The sequence below is a fragment of the Anser anser genome (genome assembly GCF_964211835.1).
Source record: "Anser anser genome assembly, chromosome: 1".
Taxonomy (NCBI): Eukaryota; Metazoa; Chordata; class Aves; order Anseriformes; family Anatidae; genus Anser; species Anser anser.
The window spans coordinates 44162674-44180518 of NC_139720.1; the positions used below are offsets into that span (position 1 = coordinate 44162674).

The 17845-nt window shown below is 46.3% G+C and overlaps 2 protein-coding genes across 5 annotated transcripts in view; one reads left to right on the forward strand and one right to left on the reverse strand.

The window, feature by feature from the left end:
* Window positions 1-4861: 4861 nt before the first annotated feature.
* Window positions 4862-8665, forward strand: LOC310881049 (cytoglobin-1-like; the record flags this gene model as incomplete). Its single annotated transcript, XM_083797747.1, has 3 exons — window positions 4862-4956; window positions 7151-7382; window positions 8188-8665. 3 exons carry the CDS (start codon window positions 4862-4864, stop codon window positions 8314-8316), a joined length of 456 nt encoding a protein of 151 aa, XP_083653873.1. The 3' UTR covers window positions 8317-8665.
* A 6447-nt stretch (window positions 8666-15112) lies between these two features.
* The window catches only part of LOC310902682 (putative RNA-binding protein Luc7-like 2), a 33637-nt gene continuing 30904 nt past the window's right edge, over window positions 15113-17845 (reverse strand). For all 4 annotated transcript variants that reach the window (XM_083844597.1, XM_083844596.1, XM_083844595.1 and 1 more), the window contains one exon: window positions 15113-16159. In XM_083844597.1, coding sequence (XP_083700723.1) covers window positions 15967-16159 — 193 coding nt within the window. In that variant the 3' untranslated portion in view covers window positions 15113-15966. The remainder of the gene's footprint in view (window positions 16160-17845) is intronic.

Here is a 17845-nt window from a genome sequence, read left to right on the forward strand (position 1 = left end):
GCAGGTTTGTTGCTTCCTCTACAACCTGTCCTGCACTCAGGGTCTGTTAACCAATGGTCCCACTGTTGCATTAAAGGGGACTTACCAGAGTCCAGTGTTTGCCTGTTTCAGAGCCCTGCTAAGGGCATTCACTGGGACAGTTTCACAAAGTTGAAAGTATTTGCAGTCCAGCGTTTGCCTGTTTCAGAGAACCACCAAGGACTTTCACTGAGACAGTTTTACAAAGTTGAATGTATTTAATAAGGGGACAGATATAACAGATTAGGAATTACCGTTAATAAATACACTTACTGCAATAGCACTAATATATAACAATAGTGCTAGCAAAATGGTATCCTGGGTATCCCTCACCACAGTGTGAAGGTGAAGAGCTTACCAAGAAGGCATCCCTGTCTTGGTGGAGGAGAAAGGGCACAGCCTCTTCTAGGTTTCCAATTTCTTCTTTTCTCTCCCAGCTCTTCCTTTTTCCTCACTCCAACTTGATCTTCACTTCTTTTTTCTTCCTTCTTCCGTTTTTTTTTTTCTTTCTTCTTCTGTTTTGTTTTGTTGTTGGTGGTGGTGGTTTTTGCATTATTTGGGTGCAGAGTTGAGTACTATAGTCATATATGTTTAGCATGTACTTCTCTAAGCTCATTAACATATTCAGGGTTGTGAACTTTAATATTCATTTTACACCTAATGAAGCAAAACTTTTCACTTGGGCACCATGGCCCTCGGGGTTCTCTTCTGCCACCAGAACAGGGCTGTCCCACCACCACAAGACTCCCTCCTTCAGCAACCTCTCATACCAAGCTTGAGGAGCTCCATCCACAAAGGTTGTTTAAGAGGTAAACAGGAGCAAGCTGCTCAATGCCCCTTGGCACAAGGTCAATGCTTATAAGTGATGCTATCAAATCTGACTGTTCTCCACACCCACAGGATAATCTTTACCACACATCCAAGTCAGGGCTGGTGAGTGGTCTTTGCTTCTGGGTGTGGGTTGTGTGCAGATAGCCGGTGAACCGACATATCAGTCCCTCCATGGCACTATGGGCAGGGCAGCTATGGGCAGCCATAATGGGGACCATGATCCAGACATGGCTGTTGGGGCAAGAAGGGCAGCAGCACAGCCCCAAGGGTATGCTTCAGTTCAGTTTTCTCCTCGGCTACTGGCCCCCTTATGCCATTACACTCCTAGTGTCTTAGTGGGCATCGACATTCCCGTTATTTGGAGACAGAATTCTCTTTGCTTGTCTTTTTGAATTCCTCAGATATGTATTGTATTTATCGAGCTGGGGATTAACTGCTGTTCCATAATAAAGTGACTTATTGATCTTAAATATGAAACTTAACATAGCAGATGACCAAATTTAAAGGAGGATCAAACACGGACAGTCTCGCAGCACTCATGGCCTAGCCAGCAATGAGCTCTGCAGGGAGAGTCCCTGCTGCCAGAGCCTGAAGGAGCGGACGACCAGAAGATGACACATGCATCTGCCTCCAGCCCCGTGTACCCCCACGGGGCCACGGAGCCTGCCAGCTGGCTGCTGTCTAAGCCAGATGTTTCTCAGAAAATGAAAGGGAAGCAAGCCTGCTGTGCAGAACTGCCACCGTCGCACTGTGCTGCGCTGCGCTGCACCAGCAGGCAGGCCTGGTGCTTTGCTGGCAGGAGAAAGCTGGGCCACGAGCACCCACCCCACACTCTGCTCTCCTCCAAAGGCTCCGGGCTGTCCCCATTGGAACCCTTCCTTTTGGCTCTGTGGAGTAATTGCCTAAGGCGACTAGGAAAATTAGACTAATATTCACATTTTAAAGAAAATGTACAGCACTGAAGAAGCTTTCGGGGTGGAGTGTAGCTGCGTTACCTAAGTGTTCCCTAAGCCTTTAACCTTAGATGTTATCGCACTAGGGGAACCTGGTGTGCTGACTCTAAGAGGAACTGTACGGAGGGTGAAGTGGATTGGAGACACCACGGCCAGGCTCTGTGATAAGATGTGAACTCAAAGGTATATCAGAACCGATAAGCTGCTTATTTGCTACCCTGGGCCAACAGCCTGCCATGTTTTTGACAAAATGCTGTCCTTTTGGTGAACTTTGCTCATTATAATATCATTATAATAGCAAAACACACCTCCATCCCAAAAGCTACCCATCTCCAAGGTGCGACTGTTAGCGTTTATAAAGACACATAATCCACAAAGTGATTATATGAAGGTGCTTTATTAGGCGCCGGAAGTTAGGGGCATGCCTGCCCAAATCTAACTTCGTCTGATTTGTTCTCTTAGTTCTCTTTTATCTCCTAAGATATTACATATGCATTAGGTTTCACAACTCATCTATGCATATTCATTTCCTAGCTCCGCCTAGCCTTGCTTCATATGCTAATTATCTTATCAGTTCTTCTGCGCTTGCGTGCTACTCTCTGGTGGTCGTCCGGGTGGTCGTCGGGATGAAGTAAGATGTCTTCATCAGAGTTGAACTTTTTAACCTTTCCTTCTCACGCATGCTTTCTGAGCCCTCGGTCTCAGTCCAAACCACAAGGTTGGTTTGATCCATTTCCCAGGGTCCAAGAAGCCCCAGTTATCTAGATGTCTTGCAAATTGAGCATTCTTTTAATCCTCCTTACTCCTCATCATGAATCGGTGCATTCTCTCATGCTACCCTTGCACATATATTTTGTATCTTCCAAGCGCAGCCCTGGAACAGTACATCGCAAATGTAACATATTAAGCAATACTGTATTATTTCATCTTCTATTACTGACACGACCACCCCACGCTAAGCATGCACTCTGAATTTCTAGGAGCCTGTGCCTTTAAACAAAAGTGAGAAAATTTAGCACCAGTCATAACAAAGGTATGTATGACTAGAGTCAGTCAATCTCCACCTAAAAGATAGAAAATAATATAAATCGGCTTAAGAGAGAGGGGATGTTAGGGAAGACACCATCGTGACTTCTGGGATCAGTCAGCGGGCTGAGTCTCTCTCCCCCCCCACCAAGTGGAACCCTCCATTTTGGGTCCTGTGGCCTGGCCCTGCGACTCTGCTCTTGCTGGCCCTTAGGCACCGCCACAGCAGTGTTGTGTTGTGTTGTGTTGCGCTCGGCTGATCGGCATTCACGATTTCGCGCCTGCCTTCACCGAGGCAGCAGTGCCAGCAGCGCTGCGTCCCCATCCACCCCCCCACCCCAGGCTCTCCTGAAATCTGGGACATTTTTCTGAGGATTTGGGGATGAGAAATCAGAAGGCCGTGGGGCTTTGTACCAGACCACTCTTTGTTGGTGAAAAGGGAGAGGGAAGCAGGGGGGTGCTTGGTTCCAATGAAGTCCTTTGACACAAACATGTCCAGACCTGGTGCTGCTCCTGACGCGCTTCCCTCCTTGCCCTGCACCCTCATGCTGCAGCCCCACGAGGAGCTCCTCTCTCCCTGCTGCAGGGACAAAAAGCATGGTTCCATGGGATCCCCCTCAAAATCATGCCCTCCTCAAGCACAGCAGCCTGAATTTCTCACAGAATAACTGCAGAGCGACAGCACGCAGCACGCAGAGGCCAGTGCCTTGTGGTGAGGCAGGAAACACAGACAGGAGTTATGAGGCAGAGCTGGGGCAACCCTTCCCTTCTGCCCCACCGCTACAAATTTGTAAGGACTGCTGTGCATTGCTCTCACCTCTGCCGGGTGAGAGGAAAGAAAGAGCACAGGGTGTGAGGTGAAGGAGTTCAGAAACACGCTACAAAGGCATTGGAGCAGCCTCTACCTTGCCGCAGTGTTAAGCACCTGTACTTTCTCTCTCAGCATTTTAAATGCCGCCTCAGCAGAGGTGTCACACACCTCCACCAAGAGGTTCCTGTGCGGTTGCAACCACCCCTTTCCATCTGCCCAGGCGACCGGGCTGGCTTTGCTCACTGTGACACACTTTTCTCCCTCGTGCCCACTCCTTCCCTCCTCCAGACTATCCCAAACAATAGGAGGTTTTGTCTCCGCTCGGCATCCAGCAGCGGCGGTTCCTCAAGCCCCTAAGCCCTACGTCGTGTGTGTGCCCTGGACTTAACCAGCACATTCCTGCCGGAGGTTAAGACTGGGTGCCACGTGGATAATCTGAGCTTTTTTTGCCTCCTGCTCCTCCAAGTGACCATGACAATAACAGGCCCGTGTGCACCGGCTGTTCTCCTGCCCCTTATGTCTTCTATCCGTGGATGCTTTGTCACAACCACCCACACAATGGTATCATTCAGCACTGGCGGTGTCTTCCACCTGCCTGGTCCCAAAGCTGGCAGCAGCCAGAGCATGAGCCCCAACAGACCAGAGGGCTGCGTGGAAAGCAGTGGCCATGGCATGAGAGCGGGGCTGGAGTGAGCTGCCAGAGCTGCAAAAGGGATCTTCGGAGTGCAAGAACAAGAAGGGCTGGAAGCTGGGAAGGCAGGGCACCACGGTGTCCCGAACACAGCAACACTTTCATGAACAAAGCAGGAAATCAGTGCTCAGGCAAGGATGGCAGTTGGGAAAGAGAAGCCAAGTGCTGGCCTTGGCAGGGGGCAGGAGGGAAGGAGAATTTACCTTTTCCTTCCCCATTGAAAATTCCATTTTTTCCCTTCTCTCCTAGACATCAAGATCTTTGCCCTGGCTCTGGACTCCAGGCCTGAGTGCTAGGCCTCCCTCCTCATGTGGTTGCTTTATTTCCTGATTAAAAGTGATTAGGCAGCCCTAAAGCCTGCAGAAATGTGACCGATGGGGATGGAGACAAAGAGTCCATTCAAGACCTCTTAAATCCCCAGGGCAGTATTTAGAGAGCCCTGAAGAGAGCCCTGGAGCAGAACCACCCCATCACTGCCTCCCTGTTCTCCCTTCTCCTTCTGTGCCCTTCCTCACCAGCATCTCCTCCACCATGCCCTTCTCTGAAGCGGAGGTGCAGAGTGCCCGTGGTGCCTGGGAGAAGATGTATGTGGATGCCGAGGACAACGGGACAGCAGTGCTGGTCAGGTAAGGAAAGAGCCTACCCCGCTCTACCGCAGAGGGTTCAGCCAGGAACGGCAAGAAGGATGGAGTTGCCACCTAGAAGCACCTCTCGATGCGTTTGACGCAGCCCTCTCCTGAAACATTTTGGTTTGCTGTGGTTTATGCCGCTTCAGGGAGGAAACAGCGCAGAGGGGGGATCCATACAAAGAAAAGCAAAAGGAAAGGGAGGAGGGGGCTGGAAAAGGAGGAAGAGACTGGAATGATTTCTTTACTGCACCCTACCAACCCCCCAGTAAATAGTGATGTATTTAAGATAAAGAAAATAAGGTATGGTATAAAACAGAACAGGAACAAAACATTGGCCCTATTTCCCAATTTCCCTTTACCTCTGAACTACTTGGATGATTTTTTTTCACATGTATATCCTCAGTATTTCTCTTGTGATTCCCCTTCAGCCTTTCCAGTCTATAACTCGTCTGTATCACTGTATTTTGTCCCTTCTATGATCGTTCCTCTTTTAGCCCTCACCCTGTTTTCCTCTCATCTTCCATAAGACACACGTTTCTTCTATTCAACTTTCACATACCCTCTCTCAGGTGGGACTTACATCACCTCCATGTGCACTGGTCAGCCCAAATACTCTTTCTGTTTAGCACACCTTTACCATTACCTTTGGTCTACTTGTATATCACACCTTGTGCCTCAACAAATGTTATTCTTTGCTCTTTCCCTCTGTGGTCTACATACCCTGAGGACAGTTAGGGTCAGAAATGCAGTTATTAAATGTTAGCATCCAGTGGTTTGGCTCCTGAGGGTGTTTTACTGTAGAAGGTTTATTGTTAGTCTCCTACAGACCCAGCCCGACCTTTAGAGAATCTCTGGGCCCTGCAGTGCAAGAGAGACATGGACATACTGGGGAGAGCCCAACAGAGGGCTGATGAAGGGACTGGAGCACCTCTCCTGTGAGGAGAGGTTGAGAGCTGGGGCTGTTCAGCCTGCGGAAGAGGAGGCTCAGGGGATTTATCCATGTCTATAGGTACCCGAAGGGAGGGTACAAAGAGCATGGAGCCAGGCTCTTGTCAGTGGCAGGACAAGAGGTACTGGGCATAAAGTGGAACACAGGAGGTTCCCTCTGAACATCCGGAAGCACTTCTTTACTGTTGGAGTGACTGAGCACTGGCACAGGTTGCCCAGAGAGATTTTGGAATCTCCCCTCTTGGAGATCTTCGTGTCCACCTGGACATGGTCCCGGGCAGCCTGCTCTGGGTGCCCCTGCTGGAGCAGGGGGCTTGGACTAAATAACCTCCAGAGTTCCCTTCCAACTTCAGCCATTCTGTGATTCTGTGAAATGCAATCTGGAATTTTCTATTGCTGTTTTAGGCGGATAACTGGTTTATCCAACAAAGTAACCTGTTTTCTTAAGAGCTTGACCGAAGTGGCTGTAATTGAGATATTATAAAAGACAATTCTTTATGAAAGGCATTGAACTGTGTTACATTTGAATAAATGAAATGAGCAGTACTGAGTACACAAACAATAATCCATCACAGGCAGAGGAAAGCTCTGGGATGGACTCCAGGAAGGGGTTAACTAAGAAAAACAGTGGTTGGGTTTCTCCTTGAAAATACCCATTAAGACCAAACTGGAGACATCTGCTGTCCAGAACATCCTTGTGACTGTCCACCATCACACTTGCCCTGCCTGAATGCGCTCCCATGTCCCTGTGGATTGTATCTCCACCTAACTCCGAAGAGGTGTTTGCTTCAGAAGCGGTGGAGTAAACTCAGGACAGGGCAGGCAGACTACCTCAGGCAGATAGCACAGTTTCAGGTGCCTCCTGGCATTAGGACGGGGAGCCCCAGTTGCACATCCTTGTGAAGAAATAAGCGAAACTCGGGAGCAAAAATAAAGTTGGTCAAACTGCTATGAGTGACCCTCTCAGCAGAGCAGAGGCCAGCAGCAAGGGCAGTGGTTTTAAGAAGCAATGAGCAGAGTGCCTTAGGGAGACACAAGGCGGGGTCAGGCTGCTGTGGGCACAGGGATCATGCATGGCTGGGAAGGGCAAAGGAGAACAAAGAAGTGCATAGGAAAGAGAAATTTTTTCTGATAAAGGGAAGGAAAAAGGCCAACAAATACATAACACAAGGCCTGGCACATGAATTCGTGTCTGCATTGGTGCCTCAATCTGCAAATTAAGCCCTCTCTCATTTCTCAACAGGATGTTTACCGAGCACCCAGATACCAAGTCCTACTTCACACACTTCAAAGGCATGGACTCTGCCGAAGAGATGAAACAGTCGGATCAGGTCAGGGGCCATGGCAAGAGGGTTTTCACTGCCATCAATGACATGGTGCAACACCTGGACAACACTGAAGCTTTTCTTGGGATACTGAACCCACTCGGCCAGAAACATGCCACCCAGCTCAAGGTTGACCCCAAAAACTTCAGGGTGAGCCAGCATCCATCTTCTTTGGGGGGGTATAGTAGTGATGGAATGATGTCCTCCCCTTGGAGGGGAAGAGCTGAAGAAAACAGACTTTGTATATGTAAATATATATAGGCCTCAGAGAGTGGAGATAGTGGAAGGTGAGATGGTCAATGTCGGAAGATTGCAGGAACGAGATGTCTGGCATCTGTTGGGAAGAAGGCTGTGCAGCAGTTGATGTACAAGCAGGTCTGCGCTGGTGGGAGCTGCAGAGCTGCCCATGAGTTGTAGCAGGTTTTCTCAGTGCAACAGGATTCCCACACAGTTGTCGTTTAATCACAAGACACAGAAAAGCAGCTTACACTGAACTTCAGTCCATGATGTCTATTTTTTTCTAATATCAGGAACTGAGCTTTTCCAAGACAACTGGAACACCTGTTATTGAGCAACAACAGCAACAGCATTGCCATCACTAAACAAACACACATGATACATAGAGGACCAAATGGCTTTCCCAAGTCCACTTGAAGTCACCAGCAGAGCGCATTTGGCTCTTCTTAAGTCTTCAAGTGACTGTGTGTATCGGTGCAGTCAACATTAAAGAGAGATGGGGTAGTTAAAAATACAACAGTGACTGCAATTTGGGGTGAATTCTATGATGCATCTAATTTCCCACAACCTATTTCCAGTTCTGCATGCTACATGCTCCTGAATTGTTTTTGTACCCCCTTTCCATTCTTCAAAAACCACAACTTAAAAATATGTTTGATCGTGACTCCATTTATTATGGAGGAAATTTCACACTGTTTCTTCCCTTCTCCCTGTTTAGATCATCTGTGACATCATCTTGCAGCTGATGGAGGAGAAATTTGGTGGAGACTGCAAAGCCTCTTTTGAGAAGGTGACCAATGAAATCTGCACTCACCTGAGCAACGTCTACAAAGAAGTGGGTTGGTGAGGAAGTGCAACCTCTAGCCTCTTCAAACTTCTCACTAGCACTGTTTCGCTGCTTTTGGGCCTCCAGCCACAGTTGGAAGAGCGAAAAAGTAAAAAAAGCAAAAAATATATAAGATAGGTGTTAATGTCAATAATTTCTGTAGCACACTGAGTTTCCACAGTTAAATGAAAACCGCAGATACATCAAAGCCAAACAAATCCTGACGTGCCTTGCAGCTGAGGTGCTCCAAGTGGGCTCCTCTGGCTACAGTCCTTGGAGACTACATTTTAAGACCAAGACTTGAAGCTTGCTTTTCCTGGAAGACTTGCTTCTTTCAGCAGCAACAGCCCAGAGAGAGAACCAGCAGCTCTTTACCTTTCCATCCTCAACAATGACGAGCAGGAGACCATTTTGAAGCATTTCCTGGGTCAGGGACTTTGTAGAGGTCATTTTTTAAGAGGCATGGGAGTTTCACATTTGAACTGCAGCAATGGGAGCAGGGGGGAGTGCTCCGTGTTTGGAGAAGACTAACATCTGAAAAAGAGACGGGGCAAGTCCCAACTTGGGCAAGTCAATGGAGTCCCCCAGCTTGGTGAGAGGTGACTCAGAGCAGCTTCCAGTGCAGGTGAGGACATCTCCAGCGCCTGCATTTCCTGCTGCTACTTCCAGAAAATTGCTCTGGCCATGTGCCCAGGAGACAACAATAGCACCCAGCTCACTGTCACCCACACTACCTTTCCTGCCGCAAGGCCTGCGTCTCCCTTCAGCAGTAACCGAGTCCAGAACTGTTTAATTGCTTTTCCTTAGACGGGGTGAAATCATCAGCTGATAAATGCAAATAACCACATTCCGTTTTGCTTAAGTGTAACACAATAAACAAAACGAAAGCTGGTGCGTCCTCTCCTTTGTGGCGCGGAAAAGGCCCTTGCAACGCACAGGCCTTGCGGGAGCGGTGGCTGGTTACAGTGCACGGATACTGGTGGTACTGGGGGTACCAAAACCAGCTCAAGCCACCACCTAGACACCCATCACACTCGCAGTAAGCAGGCTCCTTGGATGGTGGGAAAGGAAATGAAGTGAAAATGAAAGTGAAACAATGATTCAATGATTTTGTAAATGGTTAAAAACGTAGAATTCCTCTTCATCCAATGCATAGTTTTCCTTTACCCATCCCGTTTGTTTGGCAAAGGATGCTGAAACCCCAAAGTTCAGACCATGAACTCTTGCCAGAGAGGGAGGATAGGGCAGGCTGCTGTATAGGGTGCAGTATTCTGCCCTGCTAGGGGAGAACGGGAAGCATATTGCACAGCATCTTCAAAATCTCAAATCCCTTAGAGGCAGCACAAGTAAATTCAACACTCTGAAATGCTTAAAGTGACTCCCCTTTTTATTTATGCATTGTAATGCACATGAAGATGCCCTGTGCCATGAAATGGATGCCTGGCATGGCAGGCTCCTCCTTGCCATCGGCATCCTGAGCTGACAGGGTCCTGACAGCAGCGGCTGACAGTGGCTGATAAGTGGCTGATAAGGCTCATTTAAAAAAGCTCGGGCTTAAGAAGAGAGAGAAAGGTCTCAGTGAGACAACAAATTTGTGACGTAGCATGGGTTGTATGACAAGTGCCCGTGACAACTTGAATCAGCTAAGTTTGTATCTAAAGCCAGACTAGGGCAAACACATGAAAAATACCACAGAGGGGAAGGGGAGTGAGAGGGAGCTAATGGACGACATTTATCACCTGGGCTAATTAAAATCCAAATGCTTTTCAGTCATGTAGCTGGAGGAATAAAGCATCCCCACAGGTAAAACTTGATCTTGTAGAGATGAGCAAACAATTTTCTGATTTAAAATATAACCTAAACACTGTAGAAAGATGTACTTAAATTCAGTTCATCAGCTTTGATGAGTGAACTCAGACCTTCCAGTGCTTCCCTACAGGTGCTGGGGTGGGGGCAGCTTTGGTAAAATTCAGGGAATAGAAAAGAAATAAAGGAACACAGGCAAATCAGTGACAGAAGTCTGAAAAAATCATCCACTGTAGTGACAAAGCAGGAACTTGCACTCGCCGGGCATCCGTGTGCCCAGCTGCGATGGCACAGCTGGAGGAGGGTGGTGAGGGCACGGCCCTGGCAGGAACATGCCGCAGTGTTTCTGCCCCGTGCTGGGTGCCAGGGAGGTTCTGCTAGAGCAGGAGAGGAGCGGCAGAGCCTCAACTGCCATACCAAAGCACTCCTGGCGTATGCAGTGCAGTGGATTTGAGCCAGTTCGGGGCATGGTTACCCTACTCAGATTGCGTATGGCCAGCATCGAACAAGCCTAGGTCACGTAAGAGCGATTTTTTAAATTTTTTTTTCCCCAGCATGAGCCAGCAGCATCCCAGACTGAACCACTTGTTTCCTTGGTGGACAGTAGAAATAGCAGCCCTGTTGTTCTGCAATATTTTGTACGCTGACCTCGGAGAGCCCAGACTTCTGGCATCCCTGGCAGCATTTCCCAGGAGGAAGCACTGCTGCGGTGCAGCTCCCCCTGCACAGCCCCCCGGGAGCAGGCGAGCCAGGGGCAGGCTGCTGGTGCTGCTGATCTCCACCCAGCTCCCCGGTGGAATCCAGCTCTGCGCTGCATTACAGACAGAGGCAGAACTGCAGGACAAGGCCGACGATGGCTGCGAAACGTCAGAGCTGACACCTCGATTATGCTCCCACCATCCATCAAGGCAGCCGCTGCCCTGCCCTGATGGAAGTCAGCAGTTCTTTATCCCGTTGCTCTGCTGCAAACCAGCTTTAGCTTGGGAAGATGGCAGCACTCTGAGAAGTTGCAGCGGTTAGATACAAAGCCCCCAAGCCACTTATCACCGTCTAGCGATGGACACGCAGCCTCTCCGAGCCAGCAACATGAACAATTTTTAGCCTTTGCGCTCCTTACTGCCCATTGCCATCGATACTTCGCTACAGTCAGCATTAGGCAGATGATTTCAGCCTGGGAAGGGGCTGTATGGTGACAGTGACTTCTGCTGTTGGTCGGGCCATTTGCCACCCCTGTGTTGCTGTGGGAATATCCTGCCTGCCTGCCGCGCAGGGGGCAGCACTGCCAAGAGCCTGGAAAGCCACCCGGGACGATGGTCACCCCAGTAACAGGAGGAGAAAAGCCAGAGCCAGGAGGGAATTTTGTAATTGCCCTTGTGTGACTGTCCCTTGTGTGCCCACAAAGGGAAAGCAAGGATAAAGAGAAGAGCTGGCGGTAGGAACAAACATTTCTTCCTCTCTTCTCCTGTTTCCGGCTGCTGATACAGCTCCTGCCCAGCAGTTCACTCTTTCCTGGTTCTGCAGGCTGTAGTGAAAGCCAAAGCTCCAGGTCTTAGTGAGAAGAATGAAAGAATTGCACCAGCAGTCACGGCGCAAAAATTTATTGCTAAGAAGCAGGCAGAAAACACGTGATCAAAGCCAGAAGAAGAGCAAGAACCACGAGACTCACGGAGGGTCATGATGCTTTTTATAAGCCGCTGCATCGAGAATCACAGAATGGCTGAGGTGGGAAGGGACTGCAATCTCTTCTACTTGCTGAACAAAGGGCAGCTATCCTGATGAAAGTGGCATGCAAAATGTGGGATGAACAGCAAAACTGAAGGGTTGTCAGCGCTGCAGGTGCGCACAGGGCCATCACCTCTGGCACGTACGTAGCTCATTTTGCAGTTACGCTTTGTTTAATGCTGACCGCGACTGCATTCATCGTCACTCTCAGCTATGCAGGCAGCACACACCAAGTCATTTTCTGCACCACGGAAGAGCCTCATTGCAATTCTTAGTTTTCGCCATAGCTAAAATCTGGCCGTAGCCACGCGGGGTACGTACCCACCCTTAGCTGCCTCGCATTGGCCCCAGGTGCCTCAAAATATGTTGCAACCATTCTCCCCTCGGCTAAACGCCTAATCCCATCCCCAGGGCTGTTTAAGGCTATCACATACACATTCGCACAGGCTTTGGGGGGTCGGTACATGCATTCTGTCTCGTTACCCCTGGGGCAGAACAGAAGGAGCAGAACTGGTGCGAAACAGATTGGACAGACAGGATCCAGGGCTATGGTTTGTGCTGTAGCAACAGGAGGGTAAATCCCAGATCCGTGACAAGGCAAGAGGACAGACAGGAAGGGTGCCCTCTGCCAGCTCCACGGGTGAATCCGCTGCTGGGCCACGTCAGGCGGCTGCGCCAGGCCAAGCCCCTTTTGCTCAGAGATGTCAGCGCCCCGCCACGCAGCCCCTTCTGCTCCAGCAGGAAAAGCACCTCAGGCACGCTCAGGAGACCTGGTTTCTGGTAAGGCGCCACGTACCATCTTACATACCATGTTACTTTTCATTCCCTTGACTAATCCAGTGTGAGAGCTCTCTGAGACACATCTAATGCTTGCAGGGTCACATTATTTCAAACGCTTTAAATAAGTGGAATACACTACCAGTTTTTGCTTTATTTGTACACCTGCAGTCTGGTAAAAAAATTGCCATGAAGCTTTAACTGTGTCAGTCAGCAAAATCTCAAATAATGCTCTGCTCGAGCATCCTCAGGTTCACTCAGGAGCTCCCAGGCTGCAGTAAGCTTCCTTGCTCGATAGGAAAGGTGCTTTCCTCAGAAGGATGGCCTCAAGCACACCCAGCTCTCAGGGCCTCTCAGAAAGCCGCATACCTTTGAGATCTCTCTGCGAAGAGCTCATGTTGTGTGCTGCCAGCAACACATCGCTGCACAGCAGCACAGCCCCAGATTTCCTGCAGGTCTCTCACCCTGCCTCTGGCTCTTGGTGAATAGAAACGGACTCAACCCACGCTGCCTACATAAAGGGGCAGGTTGGAGTTGTATCTAGCACAAGTTCTGCCCTTAGGTGTGACAGCACCATGCTATCACACTGGGTGCTCCACATCATCACAAATGGTGACATCTGCTGGCAACGCGATGTGCAAGCAGAAAGTGCAAACACCCAGGCTCCATCTTCTAAGAATCAACAGCCAAGCAAGAACCTGAAGGGAGAAAAACTGGGCAAATAGGCTTGGGGGTTAAGTATGGGAAGCTGTAGTTAGTATGGACTAAGTGTGACATGAAGTTAGTACGCCCCTATCCATAGGACATACTTGAGCAGGGTTCCTGGGTTGAGTGGTTTCTCTCTTCCATGACCTGGCCGTTGTATTTGCATATGCATATGACCTAGTTCTAGACCAGAAGATAAGACTTAGCAGTTGCTGAACCATTTAATGGAGACTGGGAAGTTGAAGACCATGTCACCCTCATGGAAATTAATGTAGCTTGTTTCTCATGGACGAGTGTAAGACCATTACTTACACGTGCAGTTAAAGCAGTCTTGCTTACTGATAGATTTTTCAGCTCTCTTGCTTCAGAAGAAAGGGCATTATCAGTCACCTTAATTTGGTTCTATTCCTAACTGTACTCCAGTCCTTGTTTCAGGCACGAGGCAATATTTCCACGTGTAATTTGGAACAAGCAGTAAGACTTACCTTCTCTCTGCTTAGTATTTGTGCAGCCCTTGTATACTGTGAAGCACACCACCCCAGGAAAACCTATAAGGAAATGCCTAATTCTAAATATATTCACCTTTTTAATTACAAAAGGGTTAAGAGGAATTTGTAAAATCAATGGCATGTTATCCAGAACTTGCTAGTAGTAAAGAGTCTAAGCCGTATTTTGTCATAGTGTATATATATATTTTTTTGCTTTTTAAACACAGCATTCTCTAGTCACTGAATGCATGGGGAGACAGGTACTCAGTACTTCTGGAATGTTTTTATTCCAGGAACTAGCAATCCACTCATCTGCAATCCTGCTATAGCAGATGCATTTAGAAATGACTATTCACCTTTTGTCACACTAAGTCACACTAACAGCTAGAACTCCATTAACAACAGTGTGACAATAGATTTTAGCAAGCACTTGCAGTGTGCTCACACCACAGGGACAAAAACCAGTACCTTACATTTGTCATGCAGTTGGGCCTCAGAGGAAGTCACAAGACATTCCCAGGAAGGAAACCCACATTCAGATTTGAAGTGGGTGAATAAAAAAGTGCCAAGTAGGTAGCCATCATTATTACAGTATTCCTACAGAAGCTTACACAGATGTGAATTTGAAGTGGAGAATATAAACCATGTTGGATATAAGTCCTTGCAGAGATGTAAAGGTCCTGTTCTGGCTTTCAAAGCCAAATGAAATACTGCTCTCAATTATCTACTGTGGAAATTATCACCCACATGTTCTGACTATAATGAAAACCAAATGCTACAAAAAAGACACTGTAGAATAAACGCACACTGAGCTCACAGCTGTATTATATATCCATGATTAATTGGCCTACAGAGGCCCTTGGATTAGGACAGGTAGAGGAGATATTTTCAGAACCTGCTGAAAATGCCAATAATCATTGCAAACACTGCTCTTAATGTTATATAACTGACTGGTGCCATCTCAGGAAGTTACCAAGTTCTTCTGCGTGATGGTAGGACATGCCTGAATTATTTATACATCCCAAAGCACTTTCAGTCCAACTGAACCCACTGCAAGCCCTTTACGTAAAGGCAGCTTGCACCTAAACTAAGTAATGCTTTTTCAAACTGAAGTCATTAAGGAGTTAGGGGTTGTGCCATGATCATTATAATTCCACATTTTTGCCCCTACAGATCTTAGAATGGTCAGAATCACAGAGACTGCTTCTCCTAGAGCATGTTGGAAACTCTAATAACCGTATGTTAGGTTTTAAGCGACTGAACTGCTAAGTAATCACCTAAGAGACCAGTACATTCTCGTTAAGTTATCGACAATGTGGTTTTCCTTTTTATTTTTTTTTATTTTTGTTCTTAAGTTTTTGTTTGTTGCTGCTGTTTGCTTTGTTTCTTTTAATACAATTAAGGATGTGCCATTTACACCCCACAAGAAAAAGCAGAGAGTCCTTATGGAAAAAAAACAAATATATTGAACACATACCAATCAAGTGGTACAGATACGGGACTGGCTTTGATTTCAAAAGTAGAAATAAAAAAAAGATGTAATGCAACAGCTGTTCAATTTCCAAGTCTAAATAGGCACTGTAAAAAGACATTTCAGCTTTCTCCAGCACATATTCCTGTCTAAATGCTCCCACTGTAATCAACTCCTAGGTTCCCAAACAACAACAAAAAAATCACTGGGAACATAACCTTAGAATAAAAGTTAATATCCATCCACCCACCCTCTTACAAAAAAGCAAACAAAAAAAAATTCCCCCAAAGTACAACCTTTCAATGCTGCTGTTTTGACTGGAGCAGAATTGGAGAATTTATAAAGGTTCAAAAGCACCCAAGGCAAGTAGTACAATATAATTTGTTCACTAACTTGTATTGGAAAGGAGATTAAAAACATTAAGATCTGCATCTTGGTACATAAAACTGTTGTCCTGAATAAAGAGAAATCTTTCAGGAAAGTTTTACAACTTGGTGGAAGTCCAGGACCCAGCTTTAGGCATCATTAATCAATGGGGTTTAATTCTGACTTAGTTATAACCACTTTTATATACTGTACATCTACCCTATAGTTGGATCAGTGTCTCAAACTGCTCACTGGTGTCCCTTTGAACAACTGTAAACTAAACCATAGTATGCAACTCCATAGGAAGCTAGAGATCAGGTGAATATACACAGCCAGTTATATCTCCCCTGCTTCACGCTCTTCTGAGCTCCTTGGGTCTTCTGATCGGCCATTAGCACTTTCGTAAGAACGTTTCTTGTCTTTGAAATCTCGCGGTGACCTCTCTCTTGAGCTTCTATCTTTATCACGTGATGTTCTATCACGATCTCTTGAACGTTCTTTGTCTCTCGAAGATCTTTCTTTTGAGGATCTGAAAAGTGCAGTAAGTTTGAGAATTTTCATTAGTCACGAATGCATAGCGGTCAAACAGCATTCTGATTTTATATTTTTCTCCTTATTCCAACACAACATTAGATTTATGTCATATATGAGAAAACATCAGAAGTCATTCTACTTCTCTTCCTTCCCTACTTTCAATTGCAAAACACAAATATTGTAGGGACAAAATTTAATCTACTTTTATTACAGAGTCCAGATTAAGGTCAATATGCTTCATTTAATCTCTTACTTTCAATTCCCATCCTCAACCTTGCAGTGTCAGAAGTTCCACCAGAATTTCTCATATGCAGTTTTTAACTTGAGAAAAATTGACTAGCATCTCTCACGCATCAAAGTTACAAATTTTTTTTTAAAGCGTACTTAAAAATGGGAATTTGATCAAAAGAAAGGGGGAATTAACTTGCAGAGATTCTTGAAGGAGGCTATTACATGACCAAAAGCACATCTAGAACCTGCACTCCACTTAGTTTTTGTAAGAAGAATCATCCCTTGAAGATTTTAGAAGGTCGGTGTGGTGTTCTTTATAGATATGTTATTGTGATGACAGGCATTTCCAAAACCTTTACAAAGAAGCCTGAAAGAGCTGTTCCATTAAACATTCTACATGGGTTTAACTTAAATGAGCTGCCCGCACCAAAAAAAGTTTAAATTAAATAAGCTGCCTGCACCTAAGCTTGTCATTGAAAAAATATTACATTTTCATTTTAAGATGTCCTGCAATCATAAAAAAAATCAAATTCATACTTTCATAGAAAAATCTTAATAGCATCCTAGCATAAAGCTAGTTACTAATTTCTTAGACAAAATATCTGCTGTATTGGACAGTAGACTGTACTCTTTCCACCTGGAGTAAGTTACTGTCATTACCTCAAAGCTTCAAACCAGAAGTCTCCAAAATGCTTCTTCAATAAGTGTCCCTTTATAAGCTTACAAAGAAGCGACCTCTCATAGTTTCCCAGATAAACAGATTACTTCTCCTGCAGCGTGGTGTTTCACAAGATTTAGCATTTGCAAGTGCTGAAATACAGACAGTAATTCCATACCACACACTACATGCCAATTAATAAGTTAATACTAGAGTTAATATAGCTGCTTCCCAAGTATTTTGAACTACATGTCTACTGCAGAAGTAACAATGCTCCCAAATCAGCTGACTCAGACTAATTTTAGTAATTAATCCTAGAATAGGCAGACAGACAGGATACAAAGCCATCAACAGCTTTGGCTTTTCATTCAATACGTTTTTGGAGAATACGAGATGCATTTGTCCAGCTGTCCCACTGCTCCATACAGGTGAGGCTCTAATCAGGTGACAAGAAGGAAGTCCGGCTTTAATGGATGTTTGCACAACAATGTGAGAGTTTATATAATCCCTTTAGCAAACAATATTACTACAAGGAGACTCAGAACTAAAATACCATTCCTACCTTTCCCAAGGACAAGGTATAGATAGCCTTTAGAATCAGAGCCTCTATTAGATTTACATTTTCTGTAATGCTCAGTAAGGATTATCTCCAAACAACGAAGTAGATGCTTCATCAGAAATCCTGCATTTGCAAGATATGTGGGGCAGCATCTGTACTGTCACGTTCAACAATTATGAATCACATTATAACATGCGATACTGGTTCCAGGACAGCATTTGTGGATGCTTGCA